The sequence below is a fragment of the Metarhizium acridum genome, assembly GCF_019434415.1.
Source record: "Metarhizium acridum strain ARSEF 324 chromosome Unknown scaffold_568, whole genome shotgun sequence".
Classification (NCBI taxonomy): Eukaryota; Fungi; Ascomycota; class Sordariomycetes; order Hypocreales; family Clavicipitaceae; genus Metarhizium; species Metarhizium acridum.
The window spans coordinates 1,400,443-1,419,458 of record NW_027094041.1 but is presented as its reverse complement, the minus strand read 5'-3'; the positions used below and the strand labels follow the sequence as shown (position 1 = coordinate 1,419,458).

Below are 19,016 nucleotides of genomic sequence, written 5' to 3'. Positions count from 1 at the left end.
CACTTCACTCGAGCTCTACACAGCTTCACGCCGCCAAAACCCGCAGGAAATTCACCACCCACGTCACTCTCTTCCTGCTGCAAGTCGACGCCCTTTCGCCGCAATGTTCTCAACGTCGCGGTTCAAGGCGGTGACCCATAGGTACCGGCCGTGGTGGCTCCTCCATCTAGGGCGACAAGTTCGAAACGAGATCCACCCGGCGCTGCGGTGCTGAGCATAGCCAACGCCGAGCCAAATTCCAATAGGTCTCGGTTCTTCAGTACGCTCGCACCCACGCCGTGGTTGGATGGGAAGCAGACCATCTTTGGCAAGGCCAAGAGGGGCATGGGTGTCGTGACGAGTATGCGAATGGTCATGACCGGGGCAGAGGAACCGGCCCGTGGAAGAGGTCAAGATTGTTTAGGGGAGGGTACTGGACGAAGAGGATGAGGAGTTGGGTGATTCTAAATTGGATGATGAGGTAATTGGAAAGTGGTACATTGACGTGACGTTCCGGGGAGCAATGGAGTTTGGAGTTGCACAGAGGTTTCACGGTTTGATTAGATATGACAATATTTCGCATAATTAGAGAATAGAAGCGCGAACTCTATTCATCCCCAACCCATTTTATATTTAAGCAACTCAAATCTGCCAGACGCAAAAGATTAAAAGACACCCAACGCCATGGACCAATTGCTGTCCGTGAATGCTAAGAATATCCCCCAGGCCCATAGCCAAAGTTCCGGCCGCTCGCCTGATGCAGTAGGGTTCTGAAAATAATACAAAAGTAATTATCCACTGCCTCCCCGGGCATCAAGAACGACGAAGAGATTGTTTTTCTATATCCATGTGATTGTTTTGTATCCAAGCGTGGTGGCCATTAATGACCAAGCTATCCGTCCACCGGGTATGTGGCATGTGTGTTGCCAAAGACATTATCATTTGCAAGTTTACGGCAAAGTGTGTTGTGCAGGACGGACTTGGCGTGAATGGTGTGCCAAGCCGCTTCACCACCATCTACTTTCCGGGCGGTGATGACATTGTATCTGATATTTCAGACATCCCGTCAATATCTCTCTTCGGCAATGGTGAAGTTTGAATCGGTTTGGAGGCTTTGATCTTCTTGACTGGACTCCCATTTTTTGCTAGTTTTGGCGTCCCCTTGCCGTTGGTGGAAGCCGGGGACGAGTTGTCCAATTTGTGCTCCTGACTCAATTGGGACGATCCCTTGGGCTTCTCTTTTTTCAGTGTCGGCTTTGTCTTGATGATGACCTTTTTGGTCAGGTTAGGGGTAGCTTTCAATTTCTTCTTTTGATGGCTCGCGTCGGAGTCTTCATTCTCCTCGCTGGCGTCTCGTTTCCTGGGACTAGCGGCGCGAGAGCCAGGGGCCGGCGTCGCCTTTTGTGATGACGGGGGAGTGGAATCGTTTTGAGAATTGCCGTTGAGCTTTTGGGCCGCAGCTCGGCTGGCGTTTCGGCCGCTATTGCCAATACACGAGCCCATGTGGTTATTCAGCCGGGTGACGAGAATACAGCGCTTGCATTTACTGCACGTGGCGGACGGAAATGAAAGCACATTCGGCGGTCGCTGCTCTGGAGTGCCATCTTCTTTCTTCTCTACGTCCTTCTTCTTCTTGCCTCGTCCTGGGCCGGGCGCCACCCAACTCTGGCCGTAGATGTCGCATCCGGGTTTGTCAATGTATGGGTGTTTCTTACAGTAGATGACGGCCGGGTCAGGCTTTTGCGCACCTTTGCCATCAGTCGGGTGTAATAATCGGGGTAAATGGCACTTGGGGCATAGGATGTCCTGTATGGTCTGGAGCGGGTTGCCCTTGAGCAGAACTCTGCCTTCCTCGTAGACGGCAGAATCAGTTTCGACTCGAATGTCGGGTCTTGAATCGGGTGACGAGCTATCTGAAGCGTCGGAAGCTGCCTTTTCGACTTGGATTGCTGCTGTTGTTGCTTTTGCAGTCTTTTCTTCGCGATGCGTCTTCATGACTAAATCGGAAATGACATTGTAGAGCACATCGTCAAGCACCGAATGAACCTAGAGAAGGAAAATACAGCAGAGTCCAATGTCAGCGCAAGATTATCGCCAGTGTGCGGTCATGAAGCTGAAAATGAGGCAGTGCCCACAAGCCTGCATCTGGACATTCGATGGCAATGGCCCTTTCTGGCAGCGAGGGAGCAACACACACTCCTCAGTGACAATGGGTATGGTGTAGACGGGTAGCCAGGGGCGTGTGTGCTTGGGAATGATGATTGTGATGCCGATGCCGATGCCGATGCCGATGATCTTGATGTCATCCCATACAAGCGATAAAGGAAGAGCAGGGAGAGCCTGGGAAAGTACTACAGGCAGAATGGCGACTTACCAGCTTGTCCACACTGGAAGCATCATCACGAGCGCGAATGATGCCGGCCCGCCCAGAGGTCTCGTTCATGATGGCGACTGCCTGGCTGGCCTCTATCCGGCCGAAATGGGTCGCAACAAAATAAAGCAAATCAGGTGCCGGCCAGCGCCTTGGGGATTAAGGGAAGAGGCTGAGATTTTTCGGGCGGCCCTGGCACCCCCGTGTAACGGAGTAACGGAGTCGTGTGATGATGGCCGACTAGTCCCGAGTGACAGTGACGGGGTGGAATTAAGGTCTCGATCGGGGGAAATCTGACAATCGCTGAATCGCTTCCTCGCTCGTCGGGCAGGCAGGGCTCCCGGGCTGCTTGGCTGCTGGGCACCAGGCACTGACAGACTGGGCACTGGGGGTCGGATAGGGAATAATAGGTGCCACGAAAAAAAAGACAGCACTGGTTAAACTCGAACGACGGGTCAAGCTTGGAAGGTTGGACCGGAAAAAGGGTGTGGCAGCCACCAATCAAAATGCTAATGGCAGAGACGCAGCATGTGGTGGATAACCTTGCCTTGGCCGGGGGGGATCAGGCTGTGATTAAAAATAACCGCCGATGAATGGCTCACTCTGTCGGCCGAGTGGTGATTGATTCTGGAGGTGGTAAGCTGTTGTTAGTGATGATATTCTGCAGTGTTGCCCATGCCGATGCTGATGCTGATGGAGGTCAGTGGCCAAGCACATACATCGGTTGAGATGATGAACGGCCCACGACTCCTGTGGTGTCTGGCCAGAGGCAATACTAGTTACAGTAAACGGAAGATATCAAATTGTCTGGTACTTACACCCAATGGTTCAGCAGGGGCTTGTTCTCCTCCTCTTGTTATTGCTATGTTCCGCTTACTTGAGGCTGGCTCTACTGCCTCCAGCCTCAGAGCAAAGTGAATCAGTGATGCGAACACCTCACCTCGCCCGAGGGCTCCAGAATGCTCCGCAAATGGACTCTTGATGTAAATAGTGCATCCAGCAGATTGAGTCGGTTCGTCTCGAACAGCAATTGCCCATGTGCTTGTGCTGGTGTTCGTGCTTTAAGCCTCGTGTAGCTGGCGCAAGATGATGTAAACCCTGGGTCGTCGGCATGGGCCGGCAGTCGAGCCAAACCGTCAACTGGTGGACCGACTGGGAGCAAAAAGCCAGCAAAAATGTCTGGTATGTAGAGGGAGCTGTGTATCAATTGGCAGCACAGTGAGCGGATCAGAAGCGGAATGATGAAAATAACTGATGGCGGGGAGTTTGTCGGATGATCAATGATGGACTTTTCCAACGTAAAACTTGCGAGTCTTTGGAAATGACGACGGGGGCTGGTCCTGTCAAGTCCATTGGTCTCGAGTCTGGTTGCTTCCAGATGTCAACTCAGGGGTGGTACTCAGGTCAAGTATACCAGCATTCAATTAACACACCAACAGCGACTGCGAGGTCCAGCATCGCTCTTTAATTATGCAATTTGCGCCGAGCATTAAACAATTGCGTGAATAATTGCCCCCAACGACGCCGAAATCTGCAACCGCGACATCTGTGACGGCGGAATTATTCTTCATTTATTACCCCCCGCCTCTCGCCGCCGCTAGTTAATGTACTTAGTACTACTAGACCCCTAAACCGCAGCCGCAAGACCATCTGGGCAATCAAGGCCAATGAAGCAGACCTCCTGCATGAAGCACCAGGTACCGAGATACTTGAGATGTGGCGCTATGAATCTCAACTCCGCGATCCGGCTGCCTCGAACTATCTGTTTAGGATTGAGGATACTAAAACCCGTAGGTGAGTCGTGACTTACAAGACACCACGCACCCATCGTCAAAGACAATCTGGCATCTTTCTCACACTAAAGAGGTTAATGGCGTATAAAGCGAGGTTACGCAACCAACATTAAACTAAACATATCAGGACACAGATCTACCTCTATCCCACATCCAAATAAAACCGTTAAACAAGCTCTCATAAACCCTTATAATAGTAGGGCTCCTTAACGTTACTATTAAGACAAGCCAAGGATAAGCTAGCACCTATCAAGATTCAGCTTAACATAACATCACGACACATTTATATCCCTTTAACTGCGTTAAGGTGCGTCAAATGTATCGGTCCCACTTTTTCTGCGATACCTAATAAGTACGGAGGTGCGCTTTAAAAGTCTTGCCGTCTAGGTTATAGCGAGTACTTTCCGGTATAAGAGCTACTATAATTTAACCCCTAAATAAATATTCTCTTGGCGAAGAAAATCACTATTAGAGATCAATATTAGAAGGTAATCTCGCTAAACTTTAAGGACTTCTCAGTAAGGAGTGAAAAATATATTATGTACTCCCATATACTAACCTTATTTTAGGTGCTAAGCCACAGGTAAGACTTTTAACGCGTACCCAGAGCTATAACCAGAGCATTGGAAGTAGTGTAGTTTTGTAGTTTTTAGTGAATTTTAGTGTAGTGTAGTGTAGTGTAGTTTTACTACACTACATTACATTTTAAAAATTAGTGTAATATGTAGTGTTAATTAATTTATAAGCTATTATTAGCTAATATAATTAGTAAGCTAAAATAGAGCTAAATTTGCTTACTAATATTAGTATTAATAAGCAAGGATTAGCTAGCTTAAATAAGCTAAAAATAGGGATTAAAAAACTAATAAAAATAAAATAAAAATAAAATAAAAGGGAATTATAAGGGAATTATATTAAGTAAGTAAGTATTATTTTATATTATTATTATAAGTAAAATATTTTAAATATAATAAATTTAAAAATTTCTATTATTTACATATAAATATCTTATAAAATAATAATATTTATAGTATTACCCTATAACTTAAATATAAAATATTAAATATTAAAGTTATAAGAAATATATTAAAGTTATAAATAATATATTTAAATACCTTAAAATTTTTCATATAAAATAATATTTTATACTTTCTTTTTATATATATTATTTCCTATATTATAATAGATTTTATATTTCTTACTTAACTTTTTGATTTTTAAATTTTATTATAAAAAAGTTTTACTAAAAAAAAGCTTATATAAGCATATTATATATTAAAATAAAGCTAAAAATCACGTGATTTTAAATCTTATAAAATTAGGTTTATAGCGTTATTAATCAGTAAGTTATTAAGCTTTAAATCTCTTATTTTAAAAAAGTAAATCTTAATTTTTAGCTAAGATTTAACCTATTAAAACTCACTTAATTTATAAGCTATATATATAAAACCTAATGCATTATAAAGAGCTAAATTAACTCTATTTAAAGATATTAATTATAACCTTATAAGTCTTATAATTAACGTTATATTTATAATTAAAATTTCCCTTTATAATTACACATTACACTATAAATGTAGTTATAGTGTAGTTAAACTATACTAAAACTACAAAAACTACACTATGCTATAAACTACACTAAAAAACTACATGTAGTGTAGTTTTTTTGTCAATGCTCTGGCTATAACTTATAAGTTATAATAATAAAAAGTAGTGTATTTTAAAGAGCTAATATACCTTTATTTAACTATATAGAAATATCTCTTATAAGCCTTATAACTTGTCTTATAATTTTAAGTTATAAAACGGCTTTTTTCACTTATAGACTATAGTATATTTATAGGTATTTTAATCTTATAATATAATATATTTAAATATAAAATATAGTTGTATTTACTATATTTATAAGAGCTTTAAGTGTAATAAGTGTAAAGTTACTCTTTATAACTTAGAAAATTACTAGGACCTTTATTATTATATTATTTCTTAATAAAATAATGTACCTTTTATTCTTAGGCTTCTTATTAGATAGGACCCCACTTCAATACATCCGACGCACCCTCAACGCAGTCAAAGCCCGAACCCTCCCCGTGGACCATCATCAACCACCGCGCTAAGCCTAATCTAGCCCCCTGCCCCTGCACCTCTTACCTCTCGACCCCTGTCTAATTCGGCAATCACCCAAAGTTTACCTGCAAGTTGCAAGCTCCGTCTCCGTCCCTCGCCAGCATCATCCATCCTCCTTTTGTTCTCCTTTTGCCCACAACATCTTCCTCTCCCTACAGTCAATCGCTTCTCTCTAACCCTCCATGTCTCTGCCGTCGACCAAGGCGCCGCCCGCGCAACTATCCATCCGCTCATTCTTCCAGTCCAAGCAGCCGAAATACGCACCACCGCCATCTTCACGCGACACCACCACCACCACCGCGATGCCAACAAACTCCCCCCCTCCTCCTCATCCTCCAGTACAAACCCTCTGCTTGCCGCCCCTGCCGACCACTCTCCCCCCCGAAGCAGTCATCCGCCCCATCACAGAGTCCGACATCGCGCCCCTACGACGCATCAACTCCCTCCTGCTCCAAGTCAGCTACTCGGACACTTTCTACCAAAAGGCCATCGACCCGTCCTCCTCGGGCCCCTTTTCGCGCGTAATCACATGGACGCACGAGGGCGAGGAGCCGAAAATCATAGGCGGCATCGTCTCCCACGTGGAACCCGACATCGACACCTCGGCCGCCCAAGTCCCGCAGAACCTTTACATCCGTTCGCTGTGTTTGCTCTCTCCCTATCGGTCGCTGGGGCTGATGAACGCCGCTTTGGAACACGTCATTGCCACGGCTATCAGCGCGCCGAACCTGGATGTGCGCACCGTCACGGCGCACGTCTGGACAGAGAATGAAGAGGGCCTCCATTGGTACGACGCTCGGGGATTCACGAGGCTGGATCCTCCCGTGATGGGTTATTACCTGAAGCTGCGGCCTGATTCGGCGTGGCTCATGAAGAAGGATGTTGGTGCCAGCGTGAGAAGTAGTCTGCCGGGTGCGAATGGAAATGTTGTCGCAGCTTCATCACGGCCCGTCGGGGCTAGCACCACTGCTGCGGTTGTGAATCTACCTCCGCCACTGACATCTGGTCCTCCGTCCTCAAAATCCACGCCGCCGCCGTCATCAGCACCACCACCACAGGGATCGAGGCCAAAAGCCGTGTCAGGGCAGTCGTATCAGAACCAACGGCCGGATATGGAATGGAACGACCTCCCGGCTGACATGGCCCCGACGTTGGGTGCGCTGCGCAAGATAGGCAGTGAGTCAACTTCGGCGACGAGTTCGAGGAGTAGCTCGCAGGCGCCGCGGAGGAAGAAGGATCGCTCATATCCGGCCGCGGCTTTTGGCAATTCAGGAGCATAATAGTGCGGGTCCAGGGGTGGTTATAACAGATAGAGTTTACACGAATGATGACAATGCATACAAGACATAGAGCATCAAGTTAGGAAAGGAAACTACAGCGTCGATATTTATGGCGACTTAGACAGCCAAGATTCCAAAAAAAAAAAAGGCAATATAGATCATGTATGTGCACGCCAAAAATTTGCTTTTGCTACCGTGCTTGGAACGCATGGCTCATGATTCAGTAATTTACCCAGATAATTGATACAGTCGGAAAAAAAAAAAAGAAAAGAAAGCCCATCACCCAAAACTCCGTCTCTGTGCCCAAGAACAGAAGGCTGTCCTGCCCCATCATCATTCATCTCACTTGCGCCTACTCCACCAGATGCCCGCAATTGCGGCCACTGCAACAAGAGCACCCACTACCAGCAGTGGCGTCAATGACTGTACGGGATCCTCGACCGATGTCGACACATTAGAAGGAACCTTCTCGAGGCGTCTCCTAATATCTGAGCGCAGATCAGCAAGGAAATCGCCAGGCTTCTCCGCACGAGCGGCAATCAATGCAATCAAAGCTGCTCCAACTCCACTTCCATCCTTGGCAATACCAATTCGAATCTTTGCAACCTTCTCGGCTCCAATGCCATCGATGGCGGCAAGAGCCTCGTAGATCATGTCCCGGAAAAAGGGATAATGCTCAACCAAGCTGCCATCGACACCAATATCGAGCACCTCCTCCTCAGGATCATCGAGCTTGCCTGACTGTAGCGCGATGGCGCCAATGGCCACTGCCGCCAATCTGGCTGCTCGGCGAGCGACGGCATCGGAGATAGCTTTGAACGCCTGGGCGTCTTCCAATGACGGAGCGTAAATGTCCAGGCACTTTTCCAGTTCTAGTCGTATCGAAGAGAGCTCGGGGGTGTTGTCAGCAGCGGCGACGGACATGATGGCGCTGTCAAGTCCCCATGCCTCAAAGATACATGACTTCGGCCCAATGCTTGTGGTGGTGGATCTGTCGTTGAAGCTAGAGTTTGCGTCTCGGAAAAGGCTAATGTCGTCATCCTTGATCATGTCCAAAACGGTCAATCGTACGATTTCTCCCAAGAACATTCCTGAAACACGCTTCTCAAACATCTGGATACCAGGATTTACGCTTTCTGCATCCAGTGCCTTGTCCCATGGAGTAGAAGGCAAGACATTGAGCTGGTTATCGAATGAACCCCACTCAGTATTGATGACCATTTCACCAGTCGACTTGTCATATTCACCTTCAATTGGCTTCTTGATATTGGCCGTCTTTTCGATATAGGCTCCATTTGTACCAGTTCCGAAGATGCCACCCAATAAAGAGCGGTGCTTACCAGTAGACGTGTAGGATCTTGCCATCAGGGTGCCGACTGTATCGTTGACAAGAGCCGCAACCTTGACCGGGAGGCTCCGGTTATCAATCTCGTCCTGCAACAAGCGGCAAACATCCTTGCCAACGGCATCGGGGATGTCAAAACCCTTGGTCCAGCGAATCAGGTAACCCTTGTTGATGCCCAATTGCTTCACGGGAAAGCTAAAAGTAAATCCAAGGCGAAAAATCTGCTCGTCGCGGTAACCCATTGGGGTACTAGCGGTAGCTCTGCGACGCACATGACTCTCAAAGTGCTCAGCGTGGTGTTCTCGGAGGAACAGCTCAATCTGCTTGGCCAAAAAGGCAAAGAGCTCTTTGGCAGTTTTCGCAACCATGAGTTCCTTGGGAATGGCCACTTTGTTGTATGTCAGGTTAAAGGTCGTATCGCCGTTGAGCATGATGGAGCAGACACGAAAGTTGGTGCCACCCAGATCAACCGCCAAATAGAGGCCCTGTACATGAAGCGTTTAGAAGGGGCTGGTCGGCAGCAGGCCACAAAATGCCAACGCATGAGAACATGAGCCATGGTGTCGTACCTTTTCGGTGCCATTAGGAACTCCCGTAACATAGGTAGGAATCTGGCTGAGGCTGGTGCCGTCGGTTTCCAAACCCTCCTCTGCCAAGTCGCGTCAGCAAAACATTCAGCCAACGGAGACATGCGGGCACGCCATGTCTGCGACATCGGGCCCAAACTTACTCATTTGCTTCAGGAACTCTTGAACATGGATGTTTACGTCTGCGTCGGAAAAGTCGAACTGCGAGACCACGCGCTTCGTCTTGTCGGCAAGCGCCATGGTGGTGAGAGGTCTCGAGACTGGCGCCAGTACTGGAAATGGTGCAGGGTTCACGCAAACCGACTCGGGCGGTTCGAGGACAGACGGAGGGAAGACAAGGCTCAACAGGGGAGAGGAGTAAGAGTTGAAGTGGGAGAAGGGGAAGGTGAAGAAGGAGAAGAAGGGTGACGGTACCAGCACCAGCGAGCTGTCCAGCGCGGCGTCGTGGAGCACGAGATGGGCAAGCTGCTGGCAAAGTTAGCGGCCGCAGCAGGACGAATAGTCAATGGGTAATTGTGGGATGATGATGCAGTTTGAGCCACTGGCGCAAGACTACTCGGGGTTTGCAGGGGGGTGGTGAAGAAAGCTCGGGGTGCTGCTGGAGCTCATGAGGGAGGTCAATTGGACACTTGATGGATGGATGGGTGTCAGAATGGGGAGCAAATGGGGAGCACATGGGGGCGTCTGGAGCAATGCGGGGACCCAGACTTTTGCGAGAGTCTCTGGGCGACAAGCCAGAACAAGCTTCAATGTTCGTTCAATGTTGTGGGATGTGGGACCAGACAGTTGATGGAACACTGAAGCATGAGAAGGCCCATTTCCCACGCTAGCACCACTTGGGCATGGCGCAGATTGTGCAGTGGCGAGCTCACCGCGTCGCATCATGCCGACGTGCATGCTGCGGCCGAGGAAGCGTGTTTGCATGGGCAATCGAGTATCAATTGCAGATGCACAGGGCAAAGCACGAGGCCCGAAGGATTGAGAAATGTGCTGTGGACGAGTATGTCGGTGCCAGTTGACCTAGGGGCGCCCGAGGTCATGGGCCAAGTTGGTCGTGACAGCAATGTCCAGACGGCATAGAGCAAAGGTAAATGGGAAAAAAGCTCAACGTACCACGGCAGCGCCGGCTACCAAGACTAGAATAAGCCACCAGTGCCGGCTGGTCCAGGTTGCCACCGAACTCGCCTCATCACGCTTCCCTTTATTGCTGCTCTCTGTTTCTGCGTTCCCCCGGCGCCGACGCCAACCGGCGCCAGTGCCGACTCTGCTGAGCGCCGCCGTTGTGCCCGTATCCTCGCTATTCTTATGAGAGAGTCTATCCGTGGCAGTAGCACGCAGCCACGCCTTCAAACGGCCCAGGCTGGGTTGCTCGCGTGGGCTTGACGGTCGGTCTTGACGGTCGGTCTTGACGGTCTTGACCAGCCTCGCACCGCCCAGCAATACGCCGCGGCTTGGCTGGCAAAAACCTGGAAAAGACGGGCCGGATAACTACTCCACGCCCAGGGTCGTCAACCCAGGCGAACAGGACCAGACTGGACTCGGTGCTCCGTGCCGTCCGGCCTTGAAAGAATATGGCCGAGAGACTGCCGAGAGAGACGATCCCCGCCGGGCGGAGACAAAACGAGCAGGCTGACGTTCAGAGTCTGAGTCGTGAGTCGTGAGTCGTGGACAGAGAGGCTGGGACGGCGTGCATGAGACGGTTCAAGAAAGTCCTTGGGCGTGGTTTATTATTGCGTTTCCCTTCTCCCCATTGCCCCTACACCGCCAGCCAGGGAGAGGAGCCGACACGAGGGTTGGGCAGAGGCAGCAATGGGTGAGGCAAACGGTTGACTGCCCTCAGTGTTCAATGTCTTAAAAAAAAAAGGTATGGCGACCACTATTTGTGCAAGTTGTGCGGTGTCTCGACCTCTTCCATAGTTGGTTACCGAGTAAGTTAGGTGTCCTTTGAACCTGCGGATGGACCCGTTACCTGACGTGGGAAACGAGGGAGGGGCTCGACCTGTTCGACTCCCATTCTTGAGCACCTCGACATCAAGTCTCAACTTCTTCTTCATCCCGCGAATATATCCTGAGCAACAACTCGGCGCAAGCAAAGAGAAGGCAGTTGCACATCCACCAGCAAACCGCCGCTTATACTCAGCATCTCTGCACCCGCTGAGATGACGGCCTGCGCGTCGTCGTGCGCTATCCTCGTCCGCTTGTGGATCACCTTCGTCATTGCCATGCAGAATGCCCCGTTATTCCAGGGGCACCGCCCTCGTTCCGATGGTAATAGGTCCGATTTCACCAATTTTCGAATTTAGAAGATGCCAGTCCGTCCTTGGGAAAATTTCTTTGCTCCGTCAGCTATTCTAACTGAGCTTCCAGTCCCACCGTAGCTGCAAAACGACGTCAGCGGAAGTAGTCGGGCTTTATTACGCAACCTACCTAGGAATGCAGCAAATTCGACGAGAGTTTCCTGTGCTTTGCTTGACCACAGCGAACGATAATTGAGTTGGCGAGTAGTTGTTACTCCGGTCCTGACTTGTCGAGCCTCGCTTATATCCACCTGATTCTGACGCGTCCGTCAGGCGAGAATGCTCAAGCTGGGGCCAAGGAGGGGATGATCAATTGCTCATTTCCAGCCCCATGCGGATCACCCCAAACCTTGCAAAGCTCTTATTTCTGCCACGGGAAGAGGGGTGGTGACTGACGTATGCTATTTGCATCATGTCTGAAGCCGCCCGTCTTCATTCAAAAGACAAATTTGTGCCACCAATCCCGGATATTTCGACTTCTGAGACGTCTATTAAACAGGCGGGTTATAGTTTTTCACCATGTGCAAGGGACCCCGCGCTACATGACTTACATCAACGGTTGATTCGCCATTGGGTCTTAACAACAAAGCATCTGAACACATACTGCTAAAGGAGGACGCGTATGTTTCTCCATTAACGTCATATGAGTTGTTGAAGCCTCAAAATCACCAGTGAAGTTTCAATAACATGCTTCTCAATGCCTACAATTGGTTCATTTATACCAACGACGATCGCAGTGCCACCGCGTGTGAGAAAACATCCGTACTTGGATAACGGAGCTGTGGATAATCCCATTCAATAGCCCGACGAGTCAATATACACGCATCCTTAAAAGTTCCCGCAAATTCACTGAGATGAGGTACTAACCAAAGCAACACTAGTCACCGATTTCGAATTCCAGGGGTAGCCTGCAACAGTTGGTATCGTCAGTCCTACGCTGCAGGCCTTGAAGCGGCTAGTTCTAGTTTTGATCTGACTGTGCATATAACAAAGTTCGATCGATTTGGATCAAGAGTTTCATGTGTGGTTTAATACTAAACCAAAGCCTGTCATCTGCCAGACGGGTTGAGTTGGGCCTGAAATACTTGAAGTTGTCTGTGGAAGCTTACCTTCTTATCTCATCCTAGTCCTCCACTTACGGACAGAGAGGCATTGAAGAGGGCTCCTAGACAACCTTTTTCTCTCCCCAAAAGTTTGGGGTTGATAAGTAACTGATGGATCCAGCTAGGAAGATACAGGAAGCCAATATTGATAATAGATCTTTAGTCCTTTCACAGACTCAGTGGGTCACACCCAAGTCAATAGCCCTGCTGGCTCATCTTTTCATCAGACTTGATGACGTACTCTTTCCTAATGGTGAGAGGTGGCCTGGCACCACGAAGCACTTATCATAACGGCAAGGGCTAGGACAAACAAGATGCCCCCTTCCTCATCTAGGTCCGGAGAGCTCAAACCGACAGCCCGCAAGTCAGATTTTGGCGCCTCTTGGGTAGACCCTTTGGTCCTTTAATGGGCGGATGGTGAAGTCAGGACATGGCAGCACTTGAAAACTGTGACTTCTGTAGGAATATACATGTTGTTTTCATGGCTCACGGTGATTTTGGACCACCTCTCGACGGCAGGATCCTCCCCAACGTTATTTTGTGTTTAGGATAAAGCGGAATTTGCCGTCAAAGTAGCCCTTAAGGATAGTCCTTGGCCGATTCAAAGTACAAAGCCGAAGAAACTACCGTTCTCTTTCCCATATTCTTTTTAGGTTCTTAGGAAAGATCAGCTGGCTACAGAAATCGAATTCATTTTCTGCATGGAATACGTGGTTAGATGAACAAAGCACATGTTACGGCCAACAAGATCGGCTTGCTACTACATAGGAAGTAGTTCCTCCCGGGCATGTTTGTCTCCATATCGGGCGACTAATGCAAATGTAGTTCTCCTCTTTTGCTTCTATTCCTTAATATATCCATTACTTTGACATGTCGCTCAGCATCTTCCACACATGCCTTTACAATTCACGAGAAGAGCTGCCTAATGTCTTAGTACTGTACAGGAGACTAGGTTGGCATCCGTGTCTACCGAGCAATACAAAACAAGGTGTGCAGAGAGAGAGTCGTTGACTTTTCAGGACTATTCTTGTTCGCTTGTCCTTTATTCTTCAGACCTCGAACCCAGCTGGGTTTAATGTCGGCGCCGCCCTAAGAATACAGAAATTGTTGGACCAAGGTACTTTTCAGCCCGACGCTGATTTAATTTCAGCCTCAGAAAGCACCCCCAGGTACTCCGTAGTTGGGTCTCGGATGCCGTGGTGCTGCTTGAATTGGCAGCCCTGCATGGAGGAGCAAAGAAAGCAAGGCGCGCACGAATAGACTGGGGGTAGTAAGTTAAACAAGCACAGACACGAGCACGAGCGTTTCTCTTCTATTCCACCAATGGGAGCTGGCGTCGCAAAATTGGGCTGCCAGATGGAATACTGAGGGGGAAGTCTTGGGCTCTTTCTTGTGCTCCCCAAGCATGTATGGATGGTGTCGATGATTTGCTTCGGAGCAGCTGGAGATGCTGGTTGCGCGAGTGCCAGCCAAGGTACTTGAGTACATACATACCCGTCAGCGACCAATGAAGAGGCTGGCGGGGGTGAAAGCGGCGACCATGATATGATGCGCTGTCAAGTGCTGCCCGTCAAACCGACGTGGCAGTTGACAGACGCCAACGCCAGGCTTCCCCGCAACATGGAAGACCCCGCCAACCTGGCCAAAGTCCTACTTACAAACAACAAAAGTCCTACATGAGATTGACCGTCCCCCCACGATGTTCCCGTCCCAGCATCAATGATGGGTCGGGAGAAGGTGTTTTTCCCGCCATTGAATAATTTGACCGCTCCGCCGGACTCGCGAGGTTGGCGACCTCTTGCGCCAACGGCGTCACGCACCATGGAAGCAGGATAAGGAACGGCGTGCTAACTGGGCAGCGGCTGGGCTTGTGTAACCGAACGGATGATTTGTCTGCATCTTCACGGGCTTGAGCTTGAGCACGAAAGTGGCTGGCCCGTCTGCTTGTGTTGCCTTGGATACTACGCGTGAGGTCGTTACTCGGTCCAAGCTGCAGCAGAATCCTCGAGAGGCCATGCCTTGTCCCTCGAGGACAGTAAAGCACCTATTGTGCCATAGTACGTAAAAGAAGAATAAATACGGAGTAGATGCTAGTGGATACGGTTCATGATGACGAAGACCAACCGTGCATTTTGCATGGCGTGCTTGCTAGTTATGCCATCTACACCATCAAACCATCTACAGCCACTGTACGTTAATTAATCTTCACACACAACAGTGACTTTGCCACGCCGGCCTTCCATCGCCGTTGTTCCAGACACGTCGGTACTTGGAAGGCTGAGTCCCCTCAATCTCAGCTCAGCGCCATCCCGCCTCGCCACATGCGCACGTCGGCCACACAATCGCAGCCTTCGTCGTCCGTCCAGTCTTGCGCCTCCACCAAGGCCACGGCCATCCACCGTCCTGCTCCGGCCTCGAGGCACCAGACGTCGCTTTCAGCCACAAGCCCCGGCGCAAATCACAGACGTTGCTTACGCCGTGCTTCTGGCTTCGCCGCATACTCAACAGCCCCCCCCCCCCCCCCCCCCCCCCCCCCCCCCCCCCCCCGCTTCTCTCTCTCTGCCTCTCTGCCTCCCCGCCAGCCCGGCTGCTGAGCCCCATTCTGCCCTGTGTTGCTAATTTCTGACCCAAGCTCGACCCCCAGAGAACCCTCTTGAGCCTCGTCATCGTCTTTCTGCTCAGGTGATTGCTGAGTGTGTCCTCCGTATCTGCTTATGTCCGCCCACGCTCAAGTGCTGCCTTACGCGAGCCCTACCAGCCCAGTCCTGGCCCGGCCATTTCTTCTTCCCTTTTCTTCTCTCGTCCGCCGGCTCAACTGATCTACCTATTCCCCCTTCCTTTCCTTCCATATGAGTTATATGAACTCCCGCCTCAAAGGCTTTGGGTTCGGAAAGCGCAAGTCAACCGCCAGCATCCAGACCACCGACGGGGTCCCGCCCGCTGGTACCCCTCCTCCAGGCCATCCTCCAGCTCAAATACCTCAACACCAAGCTCCTCTCCCAGGACAGACGCCGCCCATCGGCGCCGCGTCCTCGACCACCAGTCTCCCGATGAACCACCCGGGAGCTGGCAATCGCCCGCCGAGCTACACGGCCAACTATCCTCCCGCCGGCCCTGGCGATCGTACGTCTCCTCTCCAGGGCAGCAACCGTACCCCGCCAAGCCAGATGGTTGGAGGCCCTCCTCCCATCAACACCGGTGCGCCGGTTGGATATCCACCTCCAAATATGGCTGCCATGGGCCAAGGCCCTCCTCCCATGGGCGGCCCTCCTCAGGGCGGTCCTGGCGGTCCCCCCCCAGGCTTTGGTGCACCACAGGGATATCCTCCCGGTCCTCCTCCGGCTCAGGGAGGTCCCATTGCGCAACAGTTCCAGCGGCCCAATCCCAATCCCGCTGCTGAGGTTGAGGGCGCCAGCAAGAGCAAGGCACAGCTCATTGTTGGCATCGATTTTGTTAGTGCGGCCCCGGCATCCTTTGCGTGTGTTGCGCGAATTGAATCCCCCCATGAAAAAGAAGAAAAAAAGGTCATGGGAAAGGCAACAGCTTTGAACATGGTTTGCTAACACGCAATACAACTTCCAGGGTACCACCTTTTCCGGTGTTGCCTTTGCATTCGCGACGAATAACGAGGCGAAGGAAGATATTATCACGGAGTGGCCAGGTGCCGGCTCATATACCAAGCAAAAGGTGAAGAAAACATCACTCCGGGTGCAGGGCTTTGATCAAGAGGAGCTAACAGAATCGCGTCACAGATTCCCACGGTGCTTTACTATGATCAGTACCAGAAGGTTGTAGGATGGGGTCCAGATATTGCTGACGCGTTGGCGCCAACTGGTTACCCAAAGCCAGGTGTTCAAAAGGTAGAATGGTTCAAGTTGCAGCTGATGCTCAGTGGCAATACGTATATTGATCCTATCAATCTGCCTCCCCTGCCCCCTGGCAAATCCGAAATCGATGTAGCAGCCGACTACCTGTTCAAGCTTCGACAAGCTATGCGATCAGCACTGCAAAAGACGCTGGGAGAAGTGTTTAACCGAGAGGAACGCAACATTCGATATTATCTGACCGTCCCTGCCATCTGGAACGATGCTGGTAAAGCCGCCACCCGAGCCGCCGCCATCCAGGCTGGCTTCCTCCGTGACGAGAACGACAACCGCTTAACCCTGGTTTCGGAACCCGAGGCTGCCGCTCTTTTCTGCTCCAAGACGGGACTTCTCAACCTAAAAGTCCATGACGCCGTCCTGATTGTGGACTGCGGTGGTGGCACTGTGGATTTGATCGCATACGAAGTTGAAGAGGAGAACCCTTTTACCGTTGCAGAGTGTACCGCTGGATCCGGAGATTCCTGTGGCTCCACCGCTTTGAACCGCAATTTCAGCAACATCCTCCGAACCAAGATTAGGAAAATGAAGTTGCCGGACGGCTCCAAGACTGCTGGTCGAGTGTACGCCAAATGTATCATGGACTTTGAAAACAGAATCAAGGCAGATTTCAGAAACAATGGACAAAAGTGGGCCGTGGACGTCGGTATTGAAGCTGAATTCCCCGAGGCCGGCATCGAAGAAGGCTACATGACTTTCACCAACGAGGAAATTTTGCAATGCTTCGAGCCAGTTGTCAACCGAATTCTCGAGTTGGTCCGAAACCAAATTATTGCCATCCAGGCACAGAACCGAACGCTACAAAACATCTTGGTGGTTGGTGGTTTCGGTGCTTCGGAGTATCTCTTCCAGCAGATCAAGCTACATGTTCCACCACAGTTCCAGTCCAAGGTGGTGAGGCCCATGGACTCAGTGGCGGCCATCGTCAAGGGTGCAGTCACCGCTGGCATTACCGAACGTATCATTACACACCGTGTTGCTCGTCGCCACTATCTCATGGCTACTCTACAGCCATTCAAAGAGGGATACCACCCCGAGGCCTACCGTGTCCCATCGTTGGATGGAAAGGACAGATGCAAGTTCACCCGGCAAATTTTTGTGCAGAAGGGCCAAAAGGTCAAGAACGGCGAACCAGTCAAGGTTTCATTCTTCCGACAAGTTGCGCCCGGTGCGACCCTCATGTACGAGGACGTGCTGTATGCCTGCGATGACGACGTGTGCCCTGAATACACCAAGGATCCCCGTAAGTTGCGGCCATTTCAAAGCCATGAAAATGAAGATTCAAGGGCGGCTTTCAGCTAACTATTTAGCAGGTATCAAGGAAGTCGTCACTCTCACTTCCGATCTGTCGCGCAAGAATCTCGAAAAGGACTTTGAGCGCATGGACACGCCCCAAGGAACATTTTACCGTGTTTACTTTGATATCTACCTGACGCTTGATGGCTCGGAATTCAGCGCCGAATTGGTCTGCCAGGGCGAAGTCATGGGCCGATGCAGAGCTCGCTTTAGATAAACGGAAGTTGACAAGAAGAAAAATGCAGAGAGGAACACGGTGATGTCGATTGATGCGCTTTATCAGTAGAGCTTGGGTACCTTACATCCGGAGTTGACATTAAATGATACCTAGGAGAATATTCAGCGCGCTAATGGAGGGTGACGGCCAGGGAACTACGAGTTGGTGGGGTGAATGTAACGGCCGAGGCTACTAACGGTTTTGCTTCTTGGACGATAGTTTCAATTGTTAGTTGGATTACAAAGAACTGCGGACGAAATCTTAAAAAAGCTGGAGAAGACAACCTCTTTTTTTATTGTTTTTGCACAAAGCATATTGGAGCCGGATATTTCATCATGCCGCAGTAGCAGAAGACGGAACGTGTCTTATGAATATAGGAATATTTTGATAGATGATCGATGTTATGTGTTGCAAGCAAGCATTGCTCGTGCAGTGAGTGAGCCAGAGAGTCGGCCCTACGTGGCAAGTGGAGGGACTTCGGACCTTATCGGCTTGGGCCTGAAGTCGTTATCGAGATGTGAGACAAGAGTGTGGCGTCGAGTTGGCAGGTTGGCGGGTTGGCGGGTTGGCGGGGTCCGGTTGGTGGGATGGTTGGTTAATGGATCCCTTTGAGGGTGCGCAGGTGCCAGTTATGTATATACTCCACTTTTCTCTAGTACTTGCTAGGTACATCCTTATAGCTCCTCGTATATAAGATACTTTATTTACCATATAAGTTCACAGGTGAATTAAGTATCTTT

At 49.9% G+C, this 19,016-nt stretch overlaps 5 protein-coding genes across 6 annotated transcripts; 2 read left to right on the top strand and 3 right to left on the bottom strand.

Annotated features, from left to right (window-relative positions):
• Window positions 1-996: 996 nt before the first annotated feature.
• Window positions 997-2,422, bottom strand: J3458_019822 (uncharacterized protein; the record flags this gene model as incomplete). The annotated part of the gene is made up of 2 exons (XM_007816503.2): window positions 997-2,025; window positions 2,354-2,422. 2 exons carry the CDS (start codon window positions 2,420-2,422, stop codon window positions 997-999), a joined length of 1,098 nt encoding a protein of 365 aa, XP_007814694.1.
• A 3,937-nt stretch (window positions 2,423-6,359) lies between these two features.
• On the bottom strand, window positions 6,360-11,126 carry J3458_019820 (uncharacterized protein). Of its 2 annotated transcripts, XM_066121711.1 has the most exons (4): window positions 10,596-11,126; window positions 9,626-9,947; window positions 9,465-9,544; window positions 6,360-9,380 (listed from the first exon to the last, which is right to left on the bottom strand). In XM_066121711.1, exons 2-4 carry the CDS (start codon window positions 9,720-9,722, stop codon window positions 7,893-7,895), a joined length of 1,665 nt encoding a protein of 554 aa, XP_065973328.1. In that variant the 5' UTR covers window positions 9,723-9,947; window positions 10,596-11,126; the 3' UTR covers window positions 6,360-7,892. The 2 variants fall into 2 exon arrangements, with proteins under 2 accessions (XP_065973328.1, XP_007811164.1); XM_007812973.2 differs by lacking the exon at window positions 10,596-11,126 and having other exon boundaries at window positions 7,349-9,544; window positions 9,626-10,405.
• J3458_019821 (uncharacterized protein) lies at window positions 6,453-7,550 on the top strand (the record flags this gene model as incomplete). Its single annotated transcript, XM_007812972.2, has 1 exon — window positions 6,453-7,550. One exon carries the CDS (start codon window positions 6,453-6,455, stop codon window positions 7,548-7,550), a length of 1,098 nt encoding a protein of 365 aa, XP_007811163.2.
• An 83-nt stretch (window positions 11,127-11,209) lies between the features above and the next one.
• On the bottom strand, window positions 11,210-11,536 carry J3458_019819 (uncharacterized protein; the record flags this gene model as incomplete). Its single annotated transcript, XM_066121710.1, has 1 exon — window positions 11,210-11,536. One exon carries the CDS (start codon window positions 11,534-11,536, stop codon window positions 11,210-11,212), a length of 327 nt encoding a protein of 108 aa, XP_065973327.1.
• A 3,906-nt stretch (window positions 11,537-15,442) lies between these two features.
• J3458_019818 (uncharacterized protein) lies at window positions 15,443-18,694 on the top strand. The gene is made up of 4 exons (XM_066121709.1): window positions 15,443-16,334; window positions 16,465-16,569; window positions 16,635-18,006; window positions 18,077-18,694. The coding sequence occupies exons 1-4, from the start codon at window positions 15,732-15,734 to the stop codon at window positions 18,274-18,276; spliced, it is 2,280 nt and encodes a 759-aa protein (XP_065973326.1). The 5' UTR covers window positions 15,443-15,731; the 3' UTR covers window positions 18,277-18,694.
• The last annotated feature ends 322 nt before the right edge of the window (window positions 18,695-19,016 follow it).